Source organism: Gossypium arboreum, chromosome 4, assembly GCF_025698485.1.
Source record: "Gossypium arboreum isolate Shixiya-1 chromosome 4, ASM2569848v2, whole genome shotgun sequence".
NCBI classification, from domain to species: domain Eukaryota; kingdom Viridiplantae; phylum Streptophyta; class Magnoliopsida; order Malvales; family Malvaceae; genus Gossypium; species Gossypium arboreum.
The window spans coordinates 1551429-1571620 of record NC_069073.1 but is presented as its reverse complement, the minus strand read 5'-3'; the positions used below and the strand labels follow the sequence as shown (position 1 = coordinate 1571620).

The following is a 20192-nucleotide window of genomic DNA, read 5'->3' as shown; positions in this document are numbered from 1 at the left end:
CTTTGAACTTGAATTAAACAAAGCATACCAAGTTGTAAGAGTTCAACAAAAGCTCTTTCAACTCTTCCTTGGCGCATTTTAAAGATGAAAGGTCCATTTTTGAGATTTGGGTTTTCTTGTTTACATCGGGAATTGGGGAAGACCGAGAATCGGATTATGGTCAAACCAAAGTAGAAGCAATATATATATATATATATATATTAGGCGCCAGCAATGGCAGCTGATATGAGTGTATTAAAATATGAATAAATAGTTGAAGCATTAATTAGTGTGTTATAATCTAGCAAAGCTGTAATGAGTTGTTGTGTAGGTTTTGCCTTTTCCCACATAAAGAAAGCCGAAATGTTTATGAATTCGGATTGGTTATGATATGTTTTCGTGTCTTTGGTGCCAATGATGGAACAAAAAACTTGGGAGATGATTCAGCATGTAAAGAAACTTTGCTTTAGCCCCTACTTTTGTAGTCATTTTGCTGTGTTTGTAATGGACTGTCAAACGAGCATTGAACGAGAGTGATATGAGGAGGGATGAGGGTGGTGCTTCAATCTGTGTTTGGATTCAAGAATAGACAATTATATTTATCAGCTCTGCTTTTTGCACCTTCAACAATGTCTTTATCATTCTGGGTTGCATTTACAATATCAATCTCATCAATTTAAAGCATATCATAATTGAAATTGGAGAGAGGTGCTTGGAGTCCATGCAATCTACAGAGGTGTTTGTCAATTTTTTTAATAAAAAAAAAGCTTAATCGTATTATTCTATGATGTATTTCATTGAAGGTCGTCTTCGTGCCCTGCAAGTCACCAATCATTTCTTATATTTAAATGCCTTAGAAAGATATTATCAATTTATCAAATCTCAATCTTTATATAAAAATTAGTTAAAATGAAGTTACATTTTATTGAGTTTATATAAAATATAAAATTACAATATAGATGTATATAATTTTTAAAAATGATTATATATATATCAAAGATCATATTTTTGTAGTTTATCAAATTCACTTTAAAGTCCCCTTCCTTTATTTCTTTAATAAGACTTCAAAAAATCGAAAGCTCTCTTCCCTCTCTTTTTTATAAATTTAGTTTCTTTTTATGAAATAACATTAGATGTCACAAATTTGCAAATTAAATATTTTTTTTTTCTGATCTTCAAAACTGATATTTAGATCAACTTGAATCTATGATATGTTCTTCTACTCATTGATGGGTACTAATCTACTATACCGGTCGTCAAATTATCACCTGAAGCTTGCTGGCAACTTAACAATACAGTGACTTAAATAAAAACTTTTGAATAGTTTGATGACTTAAATAAAAACTTTCGAATATTGAAACTTAAATGTAAAGAGTACCAAGCAAATATATTGAAACTCAACCTAAGAGTTTACCATCTAATTGCTTAAGTTTAGGCATAATCTTAACCAGAACTGACTTAAACTTTTCATCAGCAATTGTGTTCCCCACTATCTCTAATTGATTCAAGTTGAAGTCTTTAAAAATATAAAAAGCCTCCCAATTGTCAATAAGAGCAACATCGCTGGTCACGGTTTCATCCTTGTTCGATTCACTTCCAACTGAATGAGACAAAGGAGAAGAGCACAAGTACCTTGTTGTGTCAATAGAATGATCGCCAATCTGGTTGTATGAAATATCCAGTACTCTTAATAATTTGAGCTTTCTCAAAGGCTCCAGAGCAGTTAAACTTCTCAGTTTATTGTTTCTCAAACTCAAACAAGAGAGGAGCTGCATAGCTTCCAATCCTAACATTCAAACAATTCATTCGGTCAAGTGTAAATTGCTAAAAAAGGTTCTACTCCAAATCAGTGCAGACTAATAGGAAAAAGACCCAAAAAAGGAGCATCATGCATTGTTTACATTCACATTAGATTCATAGTCTTCATACCTTTAAGAATAAAAGGGTATGAAGTGGAGTGGGAAGACAGAAATCTAAAATTTGTAAGAAACGCTAACAACAGCTCAAGCATTAAGGAACTTATTGAATAGTCTACAATTGAGAGTACAGTACCTTCAATTGATTGTAGTTCATTGTGGCTGAGATCTAACATTTGAACCCACAATAATTTCTCAAAAGCTCCCATCCGTGATAGCGATAAGTTGCTCAGCCGGAGACAGATAGGACCACATATGGCTGATGAAACTGAGTCCTTATACTGAAAGCAATGTTGAAGTAATGACTCTTTACTAGAAGTCACCTATAGAATAGATAGACAAAAGGTTCTCAGTTAACCTCTATGCAAATCTAACAATTTATACCAGAAATTAGTACAATAGTGAAAAATGAAAACCAGTATCTTATGATAATGGGGGTGCGACCAAACGTGCACAGAATCTAACACAAAGTTTAGTTGTCTAGCGGAAGGTTCTTTTTCCACCACAAAGTACCAATTCGGATAAACATACATAAGATACAGTAACCTAACAAGTAAACATATATTTTAGAAGTTGTAGAAAAGATCTGGCTACTTGCACAAAACATCAGAAACAACAGTCCAAATCTAAAGCTTAAATGATGATGCTTTTAGTGACAAAATCACTGAGAAAGTATGTACTCACCTTCTGCAGCAAGACCATGCTATGTTCATCCTTGTAGTACTGGTAATGTGTTGGATCCAATTTCATCAAATCACTACACAGCTCAAGAACTTCTTCTGAATGCACCAGTTTGTTAGCAAATGGATATGACATTACATCATAAGCCATCAGTAATCTAGCAAGTGTGAGCTTTCCAATTTTACTACAGAAAAGGAAGAAATAACAAAAATAAGAGACACCATTAATAATGTGTTTCCTAAGAGTTCAATAAAGGTAATAATTAAATTATCCAAGTTCACCAGTCCATCAACGATAACAGTTCACGGAAGCATTCAATCTCTTTAGCTAAAGCCTCAGAGCGCCAGTTAGATGCAGTTGATTCATGACCATTCTTGATACTTAGTTGATTAAAAGAGTTAATAATTGATTCCTCCGATTGTGATCCATAGATCTTAAAATTTTCTTCTCTCAATGAAATACTTTCTGCAACAGAAACTTGAAAGAAATCTCTTTCCATAGGCTGTACATGTACTTTAAATGAAAACATTGAAGGATGGCTATATTCAAACCCTCTTGTTGAAATGATTCCCTTGGAATGTCCAACACTAACTTCAACAGTAGAAAGAAGATCTGAAGATGGAATTTTTAAATGTGCAACCCAAACTCGTGCAGTTTGTGAGTTGCTTGCAGAAAGTGGTTTCCAAAGAAGATCTTCATTTTTATTAAATCCACATTCTACAGTAACTGTAGATGAGCTTACACCCCCAACAGGTTGATTAAAATAAAGAACAATAGGAAACGACCCTGAATCAGAATGCAAAGCAGTAAATGGAGAAAATGCAGAACCATTATAGCATCTATCTTCCACTAAAAAGACATCATAACCATGACCAGGCCAAGACGAAGCAAGTAGAGGAGAGTCAGTTGTAACTGTTTGGTCTAGTAGCCAAAGATGATAAAACCATCCACTTTGATCATCAGGGTCTGTAAATATAGCTTGATGTATGAATTCATATTCCTCTGGTAAGACCTTCTCTTTCGAGAGAAATCCTTCAGCCTTTTTCTCAAATAAAGCAGACAACAATACACTGCAAAAATTATTCATGCGATTCATATCATTAGCAGATATATTCAGCATGGAGAGAAACATTATACTCCGGCAATCAAGATGCTATTTAGAATAATTATTCATATTAAAACAAAAATTGATAACGCAATTAGTGCCTAAGTCCAACAACAAATACCATATCAAGGGCAGGATTACAGTGAATTGCTTGAATTTATTAATACACTTCAACTATAGCTCAGCGAAAAGAAACTTGGCCACAGAAAACATCAACAATTATCTAGCACAAATAACTAATATATTTATCAAACAAGGAATTGGCATTCACTTCCTATATACACAATGAAAGCACCATAAAGAAACATTCTGCCCTGAGATTTAAGGAAACGATTTTACCTTCGATTATGCCATGCAGAGTAGTTACTAAAATTTTTATAAATCATATCCTCAGTGTACTTCAATTCATCCTGTTCTGATCTCTTCATTGACTCTGCAACAAATCTGGGAAGAATAATAAAAGAAAACATGAATGGCACAAAGTAATAATTCTCAACACCTACACGCACCAAGATTAACAGAAAAGGCATAGTAATTTCACCTCCTATAATTCCATGCATGGAAATTACGAGAATCAGCCTTCTGGAACTTGTCCAGCAATCTCAGCTCATTATCGATCGATGAATGGCCCTTGCTGATAACCCATTTTCGATGATGCCACGCTCCATATGACTTAAAATTTTGCCTCAATGCGTTCTCTACCTGCACAATTTCCTTCAATCAATAAATTCCAAAGAAGGAATATATATATATATACACACGCAACAAAAGAAATATACTTCTAAAATAAAGTGAAATGGGATAAAATTATAGTATCATTCAGATCCTAACTAATCCAAACTAGAAAATCTCGATTTTTAAAAAATGTAAAATAAAATCACATTCATTTAACTAAAACAGGGCAGTAAAATGAAATCCTTAAAGTAAGCAAGCAACGCACCACTCTGAGTTCATCATCTAGAACAGATTTGATCCAGTCAGGATTACAATCGGGCTGACTCAGATAGTGCTCAACAGCGAGTTTCCTATAGTTCCAAGCGGTGTACGATTCAGGATTGATCTCAAGAAGCTTAGCACTAAGTTCAACCGCCTCTTTAGTGTAACTGACAAATTTTAAATACCAAGAAAAATCAAAATGGATAACAAAATATTCATCCTAAATTAGATAAAAAAAAGTTCTAAATAATATTACAAATTTAACCAAAAAAAGAGAGAGAAAGGATTACATTTTATTATGGTGAAAGGAGAAGAATTGAGTTTGGAGAGCGCGCAACTTCTGAGCTTTGGCAACCGAAGCCGCTTCCTCTTCAGGTTTCGGTGCTTTTCGGGGGCGGCCGTGCATTTTTTGTTTTCTCTTCCTGTTTCTCAAGTGGGTTTGGCTTGGGCTGTGGCTTTGACATTTTGATTTAATTCAATTTTTATAAATTACTAACACAATTATCGATATAGCAGAAAATTAAATTTACATATTGTATGCACAAATAATTATATTTAATCGATATAAAAATAAATTGATCTATTTATTTCTTTAAATATACGATTGAATCAAAATCAAAGTTTTAACAGTACTGTTAAAATCATTTTGTTAAATTCAAGTTCATTACAATGTCATTTTTTAGTTACATTGAGTGAATATATTTTCATTCAAAAAGTCACACAAAAAAAATTTAACAAAAAATTAACAGCGTTAATAATTGGACTAAAATATGAAAAGTAGAGGAACTAAATTCCTGGAAATAAAAATACTGGGACTAAATTCTAAATTTACAAAGAGTTCAAGTCCCTGTGACGTATTTTAACCTTAGTTATATAAACCCAAGTTGTTTTGCAGTACAATAATAGACTAGTTAGGGATGAGCGTTCCATTAAATTGAATGAAAAAATTTTATTTAATCGAGTTGGTGAATCCTATTTGAGCATCCTACCTGCCCAATGAAACAGTAATCTAAGGGCATAAGGATAGTAAAACAGAAAAAAAGTACCAAAATCATCTAAGAAAGGCACATTTAAGTACTAAATTACTAATGACAATCAATTAATAAGTTAAGGTAATGTTAACTCAAAATAGAATCCACCATAACGCAATAGTAAGAAACATGAACAGAAAAACAAACAAAAGAAAAAGAATGTATCTCCAAAGTTATGTTAATCACTACATGATAGATATATTGCCAACAAATAAGTTTATAAACAGCTTCCATGATCCATGTAGAATGAACAAAAGAAGTAAAAAGATTATGATCCATAGAAAAATTTTTGTTTTAACTCACAAAATGGGTGTCTAATTTTACTATTAATATTTTGTATTATCAAAATTTATAGGCGATAATATGCTTTCATTGATAAGGTGAGTAACTAAATTTATCCATAGAAAAATATGACATATATCATATCAACATTAATAATAACACATTCAAGAATATGTATAAACACAAAAAATTAACATAGGCCTTGGTACAAGCATTCCACACAAAGCATCATTTCATCCTCTAAATCATCTATAATATCTTCTTTGGCTCATTTCATTACAACATTCTTCTAATTAATCATAAATATATGATACTTTATTTGCAAATAAGTAATTTGGCTTTTATAGATCATACTAATTTTAGCTGTTAGAAACATATAGAAAGGACCAAATCAAAACATATACTTTATTCTTGAAATATCATAGTTTTGATGGAAAATATCCCATATTTCGAAATATGCCTTCGATACTAACAAGTAATCACTTCCCAAATCTATACAAATGGAACAATAAAAAAAATTGTCTATAAATTATATAAAACAATATATTATAGAAAAGAAGATACCTGAAATTTGAAATGAAGTTGGACGGCGAAGGCTGAAGGCTGGAGCAGAGAAGGCGACGACAGTGGTGAAAGCCGGGCGCCGACGACAGAGGAAGCGGGAGACAGAGTGGTCGCCGGAGTGGAGACGGCTGTCGACCGGCAGCGACGCTGGACAGATGGAGGTGGTACTGCTGAGCGGCACGGTTTTTTTTTTTTTTTGTGAGAATAAGAACTGATTTGGGATTTGGAATTTGGGATTTGGGAAAAGGGTCCGGTGGCTTTACGATTTTTACAGTAGTTACATTAATAACAGGAAAACATATAAGGACTAATTAAGTAAAAATACCCTTATAATATTTCTTCATATGATTCTCATCCATTAAAGTATATTTACATAACTAACTTAGGTTAGAACCTTCAACATATATCGCCTGGATTCATTTATTTATTTTAAAATAAAATAAAATAAAATCCAATTTAATTTTACATTCAAATTGAAATAGAGTTAACATTTAAAGTTTAAAAATATAATTTATTATTTAACAAAGCTAATATTTTATAGTTTTTATGATTTAGTAAATGAATCTTTTGCTTGAAATTAAACTACCATTAAAAAAATCAAGACATGTTTCATTTAATAAATTTTAACTCTGTTACAATTTAAACTTAATTAATTCTGTCTAATAACATATAGACTAAACTCATCCATTTAATAATAGATAAATTAATTTGATCAAATCCCTATAACATAGGGACCTCCACAGTACTTTCAACGTACACGCATACATCTAATCTAATACTTATATTTAATATTTAAGCACTTTATTGAGTTAATATCACTCTTACTCGAATCATAACTCAATTATGAAAATACAAAATTTCCCCTTCTTTTAAATTATAATTAATATTATTATCTAATCTAATCTAATATTATATTTAAACACTTCTACTATTATGTAACCAATCTAGTCATGTTTCTAATAACACTAGCCACGCCATCAAATCAAATCTTGATGAAATCCAAATTTAAGGACCAAAATGGATGAATACATCAGAAAATAAACACTAGACAAAAAGTTAAAACATGTTGTCACAAGGGATACACCATGGACGATGAAGCAAGGATGCCATTCCTCACTTTTGTTTTTTTAGTGTTTCAACATCTCTCAGTTTCTGAACAACACTTTTTTCAGAATAACAGAAAGCAATTATCAGAAGTCAGTAGTTAAGAAAGTCAATAGTCCCCACTGCATCCACTACCTTCATCTCTAGTAAGCTATTTCTTTTTAATTATTAAGTAATGTGGTTCTCGTATAGGCATCGCTAACTAGAACAGTGAGCGCTTGCACTAAGCATATCTAGGCATAACTGTCCGGTTGGCCGATAAAATTCATTTGTAGGATATGTGATGTTATTTTACTTTTCTTGAAACATGATATGTGGAATTACTGAACCAGACAAAGCAACAAGAAGCAATGAAACCAAAAACGTAGACTAGATTTCACACGATAATGCCCTAGTTTCTTTCAACATATACCCTTTGCCTTGCTGTGCCACATGGGGCAGGATGGTTGCTCCTATTGCTATTTCCCATCATTTATCGTGGAGGTTGGAAATTTCAGGCAGCTCTCTCCATCCATATAAAGTAAAGCATGCATCTACCTAAATCTGGAAATATAGCAGAAATCAAGAATCTGATCTGGTGGTTGTAAAGGATGATAGAAGTCCTGCGGCTTGTACGGGTAAGATGTCACCAAATGTTGACATGGCAGCTGCAGATCTATCCTTGAATATGCCCACTTGCCCATCCGTTAATATCGATCCCAGTTTTAAAGTGCTCTCCCCGAATCTACTGCCAACCTGCCCAGGCAAATACAAGGGAAATCACTATCAACATAAAAAGTTAATATGCCTGACATGGCTGCAAAGCATCAAATATGCCAGGATATTTACAACTTGCTAATAAGTAACTTTTTATAAATACACCATACTCGTGTTAAGCAAACTTGCCAAACTGTTCGTATAGTCTCAACAAGGGTTGAGACCTGAGATTCACTCCAGTATTCTTTCCCTCACATGTCAATACATTCATTAACTTGACATGTACAATAATCACCACTGGTTGTGACCAATCCGGTTGAGAATCAATTAAGAAAAAGTCTAGACCAGAAACTATTAGAAACAAATTGCGTTCCATGGTATGAGAGTACATTATACTTCAGGATTGTAGTAGTCCACAACAGTATGAATGTGGAAAAATAGATTAACTTAAAGGGCACAACTTAGGGTTGCTCAAGATTACCACACTGAAAGTGAATTATTCAAATTCACTCCTTGCTGGCTATGTACAACAATCTACCTTCGATAAAGAATAAAGAAAAATGTTAGGTGTCTTCCACTGTGGTATTGCCTATTTCCAAGAAGAATATAGAGGCTAGCCATGATTAATTGGAAATGTTTTCCTCTTCATAAAACCACTAAAACAATGTAAACATTCAAAGTGTAGCATATTACTCCAATAAAATAAACTTGTCTATATTTTCTACTTCTGTTAGGTAATTAGATTTTTCTTCCTCAATAAGATCCAAGGGTTTTGATTTTACTATTCAGGGTTAAATTACAATTACACCCCTCACCATTTCCTATTTTTCTAAAGAATACCCTTGTGTTCATTTCCTTGGCACTTGAACAACCTAAAGCCTTATTCCATTATCATAGAGGACTAAAACATCAATTTTGACCAACAAATTGGAAGAATTCCCTTAGATGTAAAAGGTATCGTTGTCAAAAAAAATGAAGTTAGTTTTCTAACTATTTTGTGTGAAATTAATATCACAACCCCTTATAACAACAAAACGAAACCTCAGGGTTCTAAGTGCAAATTAAAAAGAAAAAGAAAAATGACAAGTTATTATTTGCAGAGGTAAAACTAGAGTGAAACTGTAATCGAGTCTCTCTAGCAGCGGCAATCTCGGCACTTACAATATTAAATTGTCTAGAAAAAGAATTTATTTTCTTGCTATAATAATTTCAACTAAATTCCTTCCAATACGATATATTTTGTTATTATTCCCGAAAACTTCACTAGTTTTCTTCTTTTTTTTAAAAAATTGTCTTGTGACATATGTAATTTAATTTTTTAAATAAAATTAGTATATGTTCAGGCAAAAGAGGGAAAAAAAGCATGCTAGTATATCTGCTTAAGCTATAGAAATACAAAGAGATATTTGAGATTTAAAACTGAGCAAAGATAGGAGATTAATAAATAAAATATGAGGAAAAAAAATTAGAAATGTCAGGTATAAGAGTGGCGAAGTTATAAAAAGAAAAATGGTTCTCTCCATACTTGTGGTTGAAATCTTGTAAATAAAATTATTTAGAAAAATTAGTTTAAGTCATGGGATTATAACTTGATATGATAACCCAAATAATTTGAAGAGTGTAAAAATAATGATCAGTAAAATGAAAAAGATAAATAACAAATAGAGTTTTTTAGCTTTCTTTTACCCATAACACATGAAAAATATAAAAAATTTATTTCCAGGGAGGCAATTTAATTTAATTTAGCATATAAGTATATATATGTACTTTGGTAAACTATCAAATATCTTGGAGGACTTGGTAAATTACCAAAAACCTTGGGGGCCAAGGCCCCCTCTGGCTCTTTGGAGGCTCTGCCTCTGCTCTCAAGACCGGCTCAAATGAAACCAAACATATCTATTCCAACCATGTACCTTAGACTCTATAGCCAATGGCAACACATAGGGGCATCAGCAAGCTTACTTTTGAGGTGTACACTAACTTCTATATTAGATAAACCTTTTGACTCACAAAACAGGGAATTAGACAAACCTTTCAAAAACAGACAAAAAATGATGAATAACCTCACCTGCATGAAAGATTTTAAGAACGGCGTTGCAACACCAAAGCTCTGGTGGTCATCCAAATCACCTTTCCGGGAAAGCTCTCCACTTGTATAAGCTTCCCAGGAACTTCTTGAAGTAATATCATTGGAGGCAGCTATAATAGGTTTCCCAGTATTCCCTCTAGAAGACAATGCTGGAGCACTGCATGAGAAGCCGTAAATTATAAGAAAAGCATTTACATGAGTAAATAATTCTAGATAGTATGCAATTTGATTAAAGTGAATGCAAGACTGTGTAGCCAAAAAAAAAAAAGAGTTAAACATGAACCTGATTGGAAGATATTTGAAACGAGGAACCACAGAACATCTCATAATATTCGACTCGGAATTAGTAGGCAGCTTCTGTATGGTGTCTGTATACTTCCGATTAAGCTGAACAAAGAACCCGAAGAGCACAGCATGCCGGAGGTATGACTGCCTCTCATTCTCCCATAAGTATGGCTCATACCTTAAAATTATTTAGAAAATACCATTAATCAAAACATATAAACATTTACTAGTAGAAACAATAGCTAATGATGAACTGATAAGTGAAAATGCAACAATTTCATCTGAATTTCACACAGTTCGATAAATATCAGAGCTGTAACAATCTGGTATGGATAAATATCAGACCAGTAATAATCAGGTATACTTAACAAAGGCAATAATATACCAGATGAAGCTTTGCATAAACTTTTGCAATGTTGCAAGTAAAACAAGCAGATATCTTCTATTAACAGTAAAGGCCCATTGTAATAAATTACAGCAACCTGTACTTGCAATGTGCTTAGAGTTTGGAGGTGAAAACCAGCAGAACATATTCAAGCCAGTTTACTGATTTTCCAGTGTTTCCTTCATATCTACACCAATCACTAAGTTTCTAGGAAATAGAAAGGGAAAACAAAAGAAGGTGAATCAAGGACTAGGGTCTTGATCAACTATAAATGTCCCAGCACAAGAAAAAATAACATCAAGACTTCCAGCTTGGAAAAAGTTTCCTTCACCATAAAAAATTTTAATTTACTAAATGCTCTCATCAAATCCAGCTGATAGGCTTTAAAGAATATTCATCTCACTTAATATTTTACTATCTGGATTGCAGATGGTTCAATTGTGGGTGACTAATACAACTTGTTTAATAGACTAATTGAACCAATTTACATGTAGGACGCCTTAAAATGTTGGGAAAAGTAGTGCACCTAAATCATGCTTTGCCCTACAAGCAAATCACTAACAATTTGAGCAAAAAGTGCCTGACAATACCCCAGTGATACTTTACTAGTTTGATGGCAACATATATTAAATGAAAGAAAACAATAGGAATCAAAACCAAGCTTAGAGGCATCCTGTTAATCATGTAAAAAGGATATGGAAATACTTACGTCAGCCAATCAATCGGATCCAACTTTTGTGAAAAAGAATAGATAAGGCCATCAACACTGTCTCTAACAGCAGACTTTGTCTGAATGTGGTCCTGCTTCCTTCTGAATGCTGATTTAGACTTCGGTTTTATAGATAACTCTTCATTTACATTGAAATCACCCCCAGAAAGAACATCAGCAGCAAACCTTATGTCCAACAAGACCTGTAAAATTCCTTTCTCTGACACTTGAGCTCCAGAGGCTTCTCTAGTAGAGAGAAAGTTCTTATAAATTGAAATAACCTACATGATGAATAAAAAAAAATGAATAGAATAGAAACCAATGAGAATCTAGCAGAATACAATTTAAAGCTAGTGAATATTTTTGAAAAGAAAGCTTTGTAGGAAAAAGAACCCACCATAGAAAACTTATCAAGATAGAAGCATAATTTCTTTATTCATTTAAAGAAATCATTTAATACTTCAGACAGAAGTAATGACCAATTAAATTTCAGGAACTTTAGTCATCAGGACATTGTGCCTATATACTCATTTGGAATCAATTGCTTCAACCCCAATTAACTGAGTTTGCCAATGGCCACAAAAAGCATCATATCCTTCCGTTGAGCCCTTCTATGTTCTGATTTACCATATAAACATAAGCTTAACATTCTAACTAACATTATAGGCATCATTTTCTTCCATCGCAATAGTTTTTTCCTTTTACATTCAATGGAAATCTCACTTTAAGATTAGAAACTGAAAAGAATTACTGAGTACAAGATTAACAATTTCTAACATAAACAAGAGAAACAAGACAGTCACTAAAGCACCTAAATCAATCTAAGTTGACAGTAATCATGTAAGTTGGACACAAACATGCAAAGAGACCAAAAAAGCGGTTGAAGAACCAAAGTGGTCTCACCATTTCTGTACGTGGAAAATATACTATACCAAAGACTAATCGACCTAAAAAATACTTGAAAGTCTCTTCTCATTTCATTTCTTTGTTCCATATGTATTGAAAGGTTAAGTGTCAGAAAATGAACCATGCATGCAAAACTTAATCCTCTATTTAGAAACTGACATAAGGCTTTCATTAGTGCTATAGGGGTAGTTCCTTATACCAGGATGGTATAGCCTATATAGAATATAAATCAGAGGCTAGACTGATTTCACTGCTATGTCTCAACAATTTACCAGAATTCTTTATTGCCCTTCATCATATTATTCCATTGTAGGTAATAAATAAGACTTTTTAAGCAGTATATGAGATCACACCCGTTACTCTTATTGTAGCAACAAGGAGAAATCTAACGGTGGATAAGCTTATATCAGTTAATTGAACAGTAATCCAATCTTAAAAGAGGAGTATAATAAGCCAGCTGGCCTATCTTGAATCTATCCTGGCATTTCTTTATTTCTTCTTTTAAGAAAATCTAAACTCATAATCGCATCCTGCCCTTATAAATGGTAAACAAAACCAAGAGTATTGGTAATGATTAACTTTTATTCTGCGGAGCAGTTACCAATCTTTACACTTAGCATTCATCATTCTATCAGAGGCTATTAAGGAGTTCCTCAGCATTTATGTGTCCTTCAGAATCCAATTCCTTTTTTATCTACATTTTTCTCAAAACAATGGATTCTATCAAAGAGTTTATTCTTGCAGCATGCTTTCGTCTTCTAGGGTTCTCACTTTAAACAATTAGAGCCCTTATCAAAGAGCCTATTCTTCACACAGGAACAAGATTTAACAGATTATGGAAAACATATGTGGGATTGAAAATATGATTCCCATTTTGCCAACAAACGTATGAGTCGTCAATAATACAGTACTCGTAATTCCAATAACCATGGTTAAATCCCTAACAGCCTCAAGTACAAATAAATATTTGTGTGGATATAATTTCTAGTTTAGTAGGAATGGAGCACATTGATGATGTTAGCAATATAACATCAGACAAGAATATTTGAAGTGGCTGCGGAAAAGTAAAGATGCAAAAAAATCTTAAGAGTGAATTCATGAACAACTTCAGCATGAGCCATTGCTGCACTAGAAGACAATTCAATACGCTCCCAAGTTGTTCATATGACACGGAAATGTACCATGCATCAATGTGAAGTCAATCAACGCTAAAGGTGGTGAATATGTTATAGATAACGTATTAAATTATGTGAAGAAAGAATGGTATACATTCTCACATTACTGCTAGATCTAATAAGAGCATCAAGCATTAAAAAAGGTATAATGAAATTTACTATATTTCTATTTTATTATTACCACCTGGGTTTTTCTCTTTTTTTACCAACTTAAAAGACAGTATCAGGTAATCTTCCATGTTTACCATACTTAAATTCTCCATGGTTACATTGTACACTCATAGTTATGCCATCCATCTTATTTAGGGGAAAGAAATGAGAAGGCAACTTTAAACTGAATGAAGTCAAACTTATCATCTGCTCAATAATGGATTGATTAGGTTAAAAACCTGATGAATGACACCTCAAAGCTGGGCTCATGTTAACCCAAGCAAAATCAAAATAGGTAGCACCCAATTATTGCATCTATACTAATAATAAAACCCTTAATTGAGTTGGTGTCATAAGTCAAAATGGAAAATTTTCATGGTAAAAATGGAAGAGGAATGTTAATTTCTTTTTAATGTTTTTATAAAACTTTTTATTTTTTCTTCCAAAAGCTAACCACTTTTACATTAGAAAAGAAAAACCCACCTAAATTACTACATGCTCCTCTGGCAAAAACATATCCATTCAAGAACCACCCAAATGGAATAGCAAATCAGCTAGTCAATAGAAATCTTACAGTAATTAAACCCCCCAAATCCAACTAAGTCAAGACATCAAAAACCATAGTGCATGGAGCTGTATAGAAGTTAAGAAAGCTCTTCAAGGGATAAAACTGAAGTTAAGAAACAATAATCTAACTGTATGCAAGTCAACACTTCCAATATTTGCTGTCAATTAAGGCTTTAATGTATATGTTTACAAGAAAAAGAACTGCAGAAATAACATCAAGAGAGCAATTAAAGTACACACAGCATTGTTTTAGTATATAGAATATAAACAAGATAATTGCAGGTTCCTAGAATAATCAGCCAACGTGATGCAAAACAAAATTTGTACCTTTTCAATAAGGCTCAATGCAAACCTTTGCACAATTGATTTGTCAAGAACATGGCCTCCAATTCTATGAATTTCTGCACATGCTTGACATAAGAAGGATATCACATAGAGAGACGGCATAGACGGGAGTGATATTTTCATCTCTGATGACCCCTCATCAGATTGTTCTTGCTTAACAATTATCTCTTCCCAACCCTTAACAATATATAAAAGATAAATGAGTAAGCTAATAATTAACATAATTGCATTTTGGAACTTAATATGCAAAAAAGCAATATACTTAAATTACACAAACAAACAATACGAATAGAAGATAGTCTAAAAGGTATAAAATACCAATCAAGCCTCAGTCTTAGTGTTCAAAAGTTTTAAAACCACTTGAGAAGAAGCAAAGTGCAATACTTCTCTCATGATTTCCCTATTGCAAGATTCTAAAATTTCATTAATCCAATTACTAATGAACTAATTTGTTGCATTCATATGTCAAATTTCAAGATTCTACATGCCAAAAGGGAAATGTAAGATATGAATAGATATATATGATGAACTTGTATCAGTGTGTGCATTGCATATATGCAGGAGAACACAAATCTGGCATGTCAAAAGGGACTATGGAGGGACAATGTAAAGCGTCTCAAATAGTAGAAGAAACAACTCAAATATTGCAAATGTACTCTGATCATCCATCCCTGATGAACCACAAAGGAAGCTGCCAATGGCGTTTACAAAGCTTTCTAGTGATCGATGTTACTTGGAACTATTGATCTAGTATGAGGAATGGGAATTAGAGCATAAATCACTACTTACCTAAAACATAATTCAATAGGGATATTCTTCTTCAGTTCACTTAATAGGTATGGAATACGATTAATTAGAACACAAAACATTTTTAGATCATATATGCATATATACACACACACACATATATATAGTTCAGCTTAATTCAAATAATATAAATTTCTAAAATTATTATACAAATAATTCATTTGCATAACTTTAATGATAAAAAAGATCAAATAACCATTGATAAAGAATTATAGACTCATGAAGCTTAATATAAATATTTAAAAAGTAAATAAAATTAATAACATTTTACTTTTACAAGAAAATAATTTTAAAAGTCCAAAATATCATTTAACAGTTAACATTGGACCCATAGAAGTTTAAGGGCTTATTTGAGTACCAATTAAAGTTTAAGGGCTTATTTGGGTGTAACAAAAGTATATGCTCATCTAAATAAAGTGACGAAGCTCAAGGGCTTATTTAGTACATTAGCATTACAAATATTTGTCATGTGTCAATTGATTATGGTAAGCGAACATGTTTTTAAGTTTGTATGTTTTCAAATAAAGCAAAAAGCATAATTAACAAAATGTTTCCAATTGTCAAAAAATTAAAAATAAATGAAAAGGAAATATCAGAAACAGAAGACAAACCCATAGCCACCCCACACCAACATCGAAGTCAAACAAAAGTATCACTAGTATACTTGATAATTCCGCTTTTGGAAATCATTACTTGATAATTCCAACTTTGATTTAACATTAGATATGGTTTTGTTTTACTGTTTGGTTTTCTTTTTAATATCTCTACAGCTGTGCATCAAAGTGATATCAGAGTGAACTTATATTATTGTTGAAATAGTTGTTCTGATTATAAGCATTGACTGGTTGCAGTAGAGGACGCGGAAGAGGACACCAATCCAGCAAACAAAATTAGCTGAGTCAAGGAATATGAGCAGAGCAAACATTACAGTGACAAGAATCAATGAGTCTGGTAAAAAATCCAAAATGCAACCATGTTCTTTGGAATAACCAAAGAGCGGTCTTTGGATGAAAGATACCAGATATGGATTGGAAGCAAATAAATGTTTTCAAGATGCTGGACCAGCAAATCCTGCTGTCCATGTGAACTAGAATGGAGTTAAAATTTTGGGTAATGACTTCTAGGAAAAGATGCATGCAAAAGATTATTTAGATTGGGAAGGTAAGATGTTTTGACTGGTAAGTAAAGGCAGAACAAACAGAAGTGCTATATATGAAGCTTAAGTTTAAAGGGACTGAACTTCAATGATAAAGACCTTGTCACTTTTTGCCAATGATAAAATTTCAGCAGTACTCTTAACTACTACCATGACAAAGAAATCCATCCTTCTGTATAGCCATTCCAATCTAGTGACATGAAAACAGAGGCAAAAGGAGAGCGGGAGAGAGAAAGAAAGTGAAAGTAGTCCAGTATAAACTTACCCTTAAGGGAGTTGTTGCAGATAACCCATCATCTTGTCCAAGCTCCCGAGAGAGAATAACTGAAAGCTCATCAGATAGCCATGATATCCATAAGCTGTAAGCTCTAATACACAACTCCCGCATAATCTTACAAAGATCGTAAAGTTTTGGGCTTGCACTTTCATTTGCACCAAGCAATGCAGCAGTAGCTGATGAACTTTGCCTCTCGGAACTAGTAAGTATTTGCCTTCCAAGGCTGTCAGAGAAAGGAGAACCATTGACAGCTTTAGATTGCCACAACGAGGAAGGTAGCTTCTCAAAAATTGCAGGAGCTGTGTATTTCACCCAGAACCGTGGAGAGCCAAGAATCAAAGGAATGTGTTTAGAGTAATTCTCGAATGCAAACAAGAGTCTCCCAATAAAAAGAGATCTCTCAACAATTAAAGGAGGAGGTACAGAATCGCTTTCCTTGGGTTCACTTCCAATCGCAGTGTACAAATTATCAAGTTCAGTTTGGAGTTCTTTCAATATAGCTGAAACACAGTCATAACATTTATTCTGCAGATAGGGAACTAGATCCTTCAATCTCACAGATGCATTGGTAGATTCTAGGAAACTCAATAGATCCTCAAGAACTCTTTGGCAGCAGCTGTCCACTTGATCTCTAATTTGACTCACTTCAGGGCCAAAATAGGCATTGAGACAACTTTGGAGATTATCTTCCTCAGGTAGTGCTCTATTTCCCGACAGTGGACCAAGCTTCTTTAAGTTATTAGGTTCTGCAAACCAAACGCCACCACCTGCAGAAGGCGTAGTCAAATATGTCTCAAAATCCATCTTCTCACCAGAGGTCACCACAATAGTGTGGATTGCGTCTGACACATTGACAGCTCTGGTCAGATCCTCAAATCCTGAGTCAATAATCACTTTCATCCTCCTGACAAAAGCATCTTCAAATATTTCATTCCAAAGATCCAAATCACCTTCCAAAACAAGTTCCCGGATCCTATTCCAAGGCAATTCAATGTCAGACCCAAAAACACTTTTAAGCCATTCCAAACTCTCCTGCAAAACCTCCTTGCTTTCCATTGTAAGCCTGATCAACTTCTCAGCAGTTCTAAGTTCTTGGCCACCAGGTATAGTATCAATGAGATACCTACCATTAATCTTACTGATGATCTGTGCTCCGCAATCCCTCACCCAACTCCAACAAGTGCTAGAAATGAAAGTTTTATGCAGCATAACCGTGACAGATTCTAATTTATCCCTAAAAGATTTCCACAACCTGACCTCTTCATCCGGATTTGGGATCCCACCAAATAACTGAGAAGCAGGGGGAGAATCCAAAATAACCTTATAAAAGAGAGGCATGTCATTCATAACATGCAAAAACAACTCTCCCACCTGCCCTATGGTGACCTGAATTATGTTTAAAACATCACAAAAAGCCGAAATGGCAACAGAAGAGGTAGCATTACCATTACCAGCAGAAGCAGTCAATGTATGCAATATCCAATTCTTTCTGGCTTCAAGAAACAATCTCAGAACCTGCTCGGGATCCAGATCATCAGTGACAGCAACGGCAGCCAAGGCATCAGCATAGGCAGCAACGGACAGGCCCCTATCCAACAACCTCTCACGACTTCTCTGGGAAATCTGAGCCTTGAAACTCTCAACGATCTGCCACTGGTGCTGAAGCAGAGGGAAATTGGACAATATCTTGCTGTGATCCAAATCACCGTCAGGCAGCATCAAGATAGAATGGACGTGCTTAGCACGAATATACCTGGCGGCCGCTTCCAAGAACATGGATTCGTCGAGACAGCCCCAGATGTTCTCCGGCGTGTCCACCAAGTACTTGACGCGGCAGGCGATCCCATAGATGCGGAGGCGAGTAGTAGGGTTAGGGGGGGTTTGGAGTTTCGGGGATGGCGCTTCCAAGACGGAGATAGAGAGGGAGCGGATAGAATGATGGATGGAAGAGATGTTGGAGGAAATAGATTCGGATGCCGATTTCATTTGGAGGATGGAGTCAGCCGAGTCAATCAGATCACGATAGCGGGTGCCAACCAGCTGCCGGAGCTCCTCCTTCTTGTCTTGAATCTGTTTGTTGGTGGCGGATTCCACATTGCGGATTTCGGAGATGGGTTTGGCGCGGAACAGTGATTCGGCGTCTCGGTCATCCGCAGAACCTGATATGAGTCTCATTCTTCTCTCTTAATGTCGGATTTGTCTATAATCTGACTCTTAATGCTGCCTTTCTTTTCTCAACTTGATATTGTTGTGAATTGAGGACTGCAAGCTTGAAAATCTTTTATCAGCAAAATATTCCAGAGATTTAGACAGCCCTTTAATACATTCTCTGCGAAATGTGCCCAAATCCCAGGACTCCAAGACATAGAAGGTGAGAAGGCAACAACATAATATAAGCTATAAACATTGATATCTAAACTTGAAACGTAAATATGTGGTGTTGATCATTGCTGGGTAACAAGCAATTTTTTAGAGTCCGTGCAATTCATTTAAGTCTGGAAGTACTTAGAAAGTGTGGTATACAATACCTCACATTCGTAAGTGAGTGCAAGGTTTTGAACATTAGAAATTTAATTCTTCATTGTCCCAACCAAAAGTCAACAATCCATCTCTCGGTTCGTTATTTTATGTACACTCAATCTTTTATTTACATCAAATATACGAGTTAGATATACATATTTCATTATCTACCAAAGATTAAGTATGTAAACGTCGTAAGTGAATAAATTCATAAACAGATCTAGAATAAATTCAACTTCGGTCTTATCTGATATATTATCAATCCAGATAATAGCATTTATATCTTTATTTTTCTTTCAATCGATTTGCTCAATTTTGATTAGATTACGGGCTATTTTGATTATTTACTAATATAAGTTGTCTTCTCGTGTTATGATCCAACCCTATAATGCAACTTAACATTAGTTAAACATTAGCTAATCAATGAGCCAATATATACTTACATTTTGCTTTGGATGCAAAAAACGTTGAGAACATATACAAATGATATTAATGTATAATAAAATTTTATTTAAATCAATTTGTTA

The 20192-nt window shown here is 34.0% G+C and overlaps 2 protein-coding genes across 3 annotated transcripts; both read right to left on the bottom strand.

The window, feature by feature from the left end:
* Positions 1-1303: 1303 nt before the first annotated feature.
* Positions 1304-6874, bottom strand: LOC108460966 (geranylgeranyl transferase type-2 subunit alpha 1-like). 2 transcript variants are annotated; one of them, XM_017760691.2, is made up of 9 exons: positions 6495-6874; positions 4908-5066; positions 4622-4784; positions 4223-4383; positions 4021-4125; positions 2858-3646; positions 2580-2760; positions 2032-2218; positions 1304-1765 (listed from the first exon to the last, which is right to left on the bottom strand). In XM_017760691.2, the coding sequence occupies exons 2-9, from the start codon at positions 5021-5023 to the stop codon at positions 1377-1379; spliced, it is 2091 nt and encodes a 696-aa protein (XP_017616180.1). In that variant the 5' UTR covers positions 5024-5066; positions 6495-6874; the 3' UTR covers positions 1304-1376. The 2 variants fall into 2 exon arrangements, with proteins under 2 accessions (XP_017616180.1, XP_017616181.1); XM_017760692.2 differs by having other exon boundaries at positions 4908-5072; positions 6495-6870.
* A 624-nt stretch (positions 6875-7498) lies between these two features.
* LOC108460362 (conserved oligomeric Golgi complex subunit 1-like) lies at positions 7499-19776 on the bottom strand. Its single transcript, XM_017759825.2, has 6 exons — positions 17134-19776; positions 14888-15082; positions 11763-12043; positions 10667-10846; positions 10363-10540; positions 7499-8333 (listed from the first exon to the last, which is right to left on the bottom strand). Exons 1-6 carry the CDS (start codon positions 19318-19320, stop codon positions 8160-8162), a joined length of 3195 nt encoding a protein of 1064 aa, XP_017615314.1. The 5' UTR covers positions 19321-19776; the 3' UTR covers positions 7499-8159.
* Between the last annotated feature and the right edge of the window lie 416 nt (positions 19777-20192).

Bases quoted from the DNA above. Each gene is read 5' to 3' on its own strand.
- LOC108460966 (XM_017760691.2), bottom strand. From the start codon at position 5,023: ATGCACGGCCGCCCCCGAAAAGCACCGAAACCTGAAGAGGAAGCGGCT. The intron at 4,126-4,222 runs GTGAAATTACTA...TATTCTTCCCAG, and splicing joins CATGCATGGAATTATAGGAG to ATTTGTTGCAGAGTCAATGA. The intron at 1,766-2,031 runs GTACTGTACTCT...TTTGAATGTTAG, and splicing joins TGAACTACAATCAATTGAAG to GATTGGAAGCTATGCAGCTC.
- LOC108460362 (XM_017759825.2), bottom strand. From the start codon at position 19,320: ATGAGACTCATATCAGGTTCTGCGGATGACCGAGACGCCGAATCACTG. The intron at 12,044-14,887 runs GTACAAATTTTG...TTCATCATGTAG, and splicing joins CATTGAGCCTTATTGAAAAG to GTTATTTCAATTTATAAGAA. The intron at 10,541-10,666 runs GTTCATGTTTAA...CTTCTCATGCAG, and splicing joins TTCAAATATCTTCCAATCAG to TGCTCCAGCATTGTCTTCTA.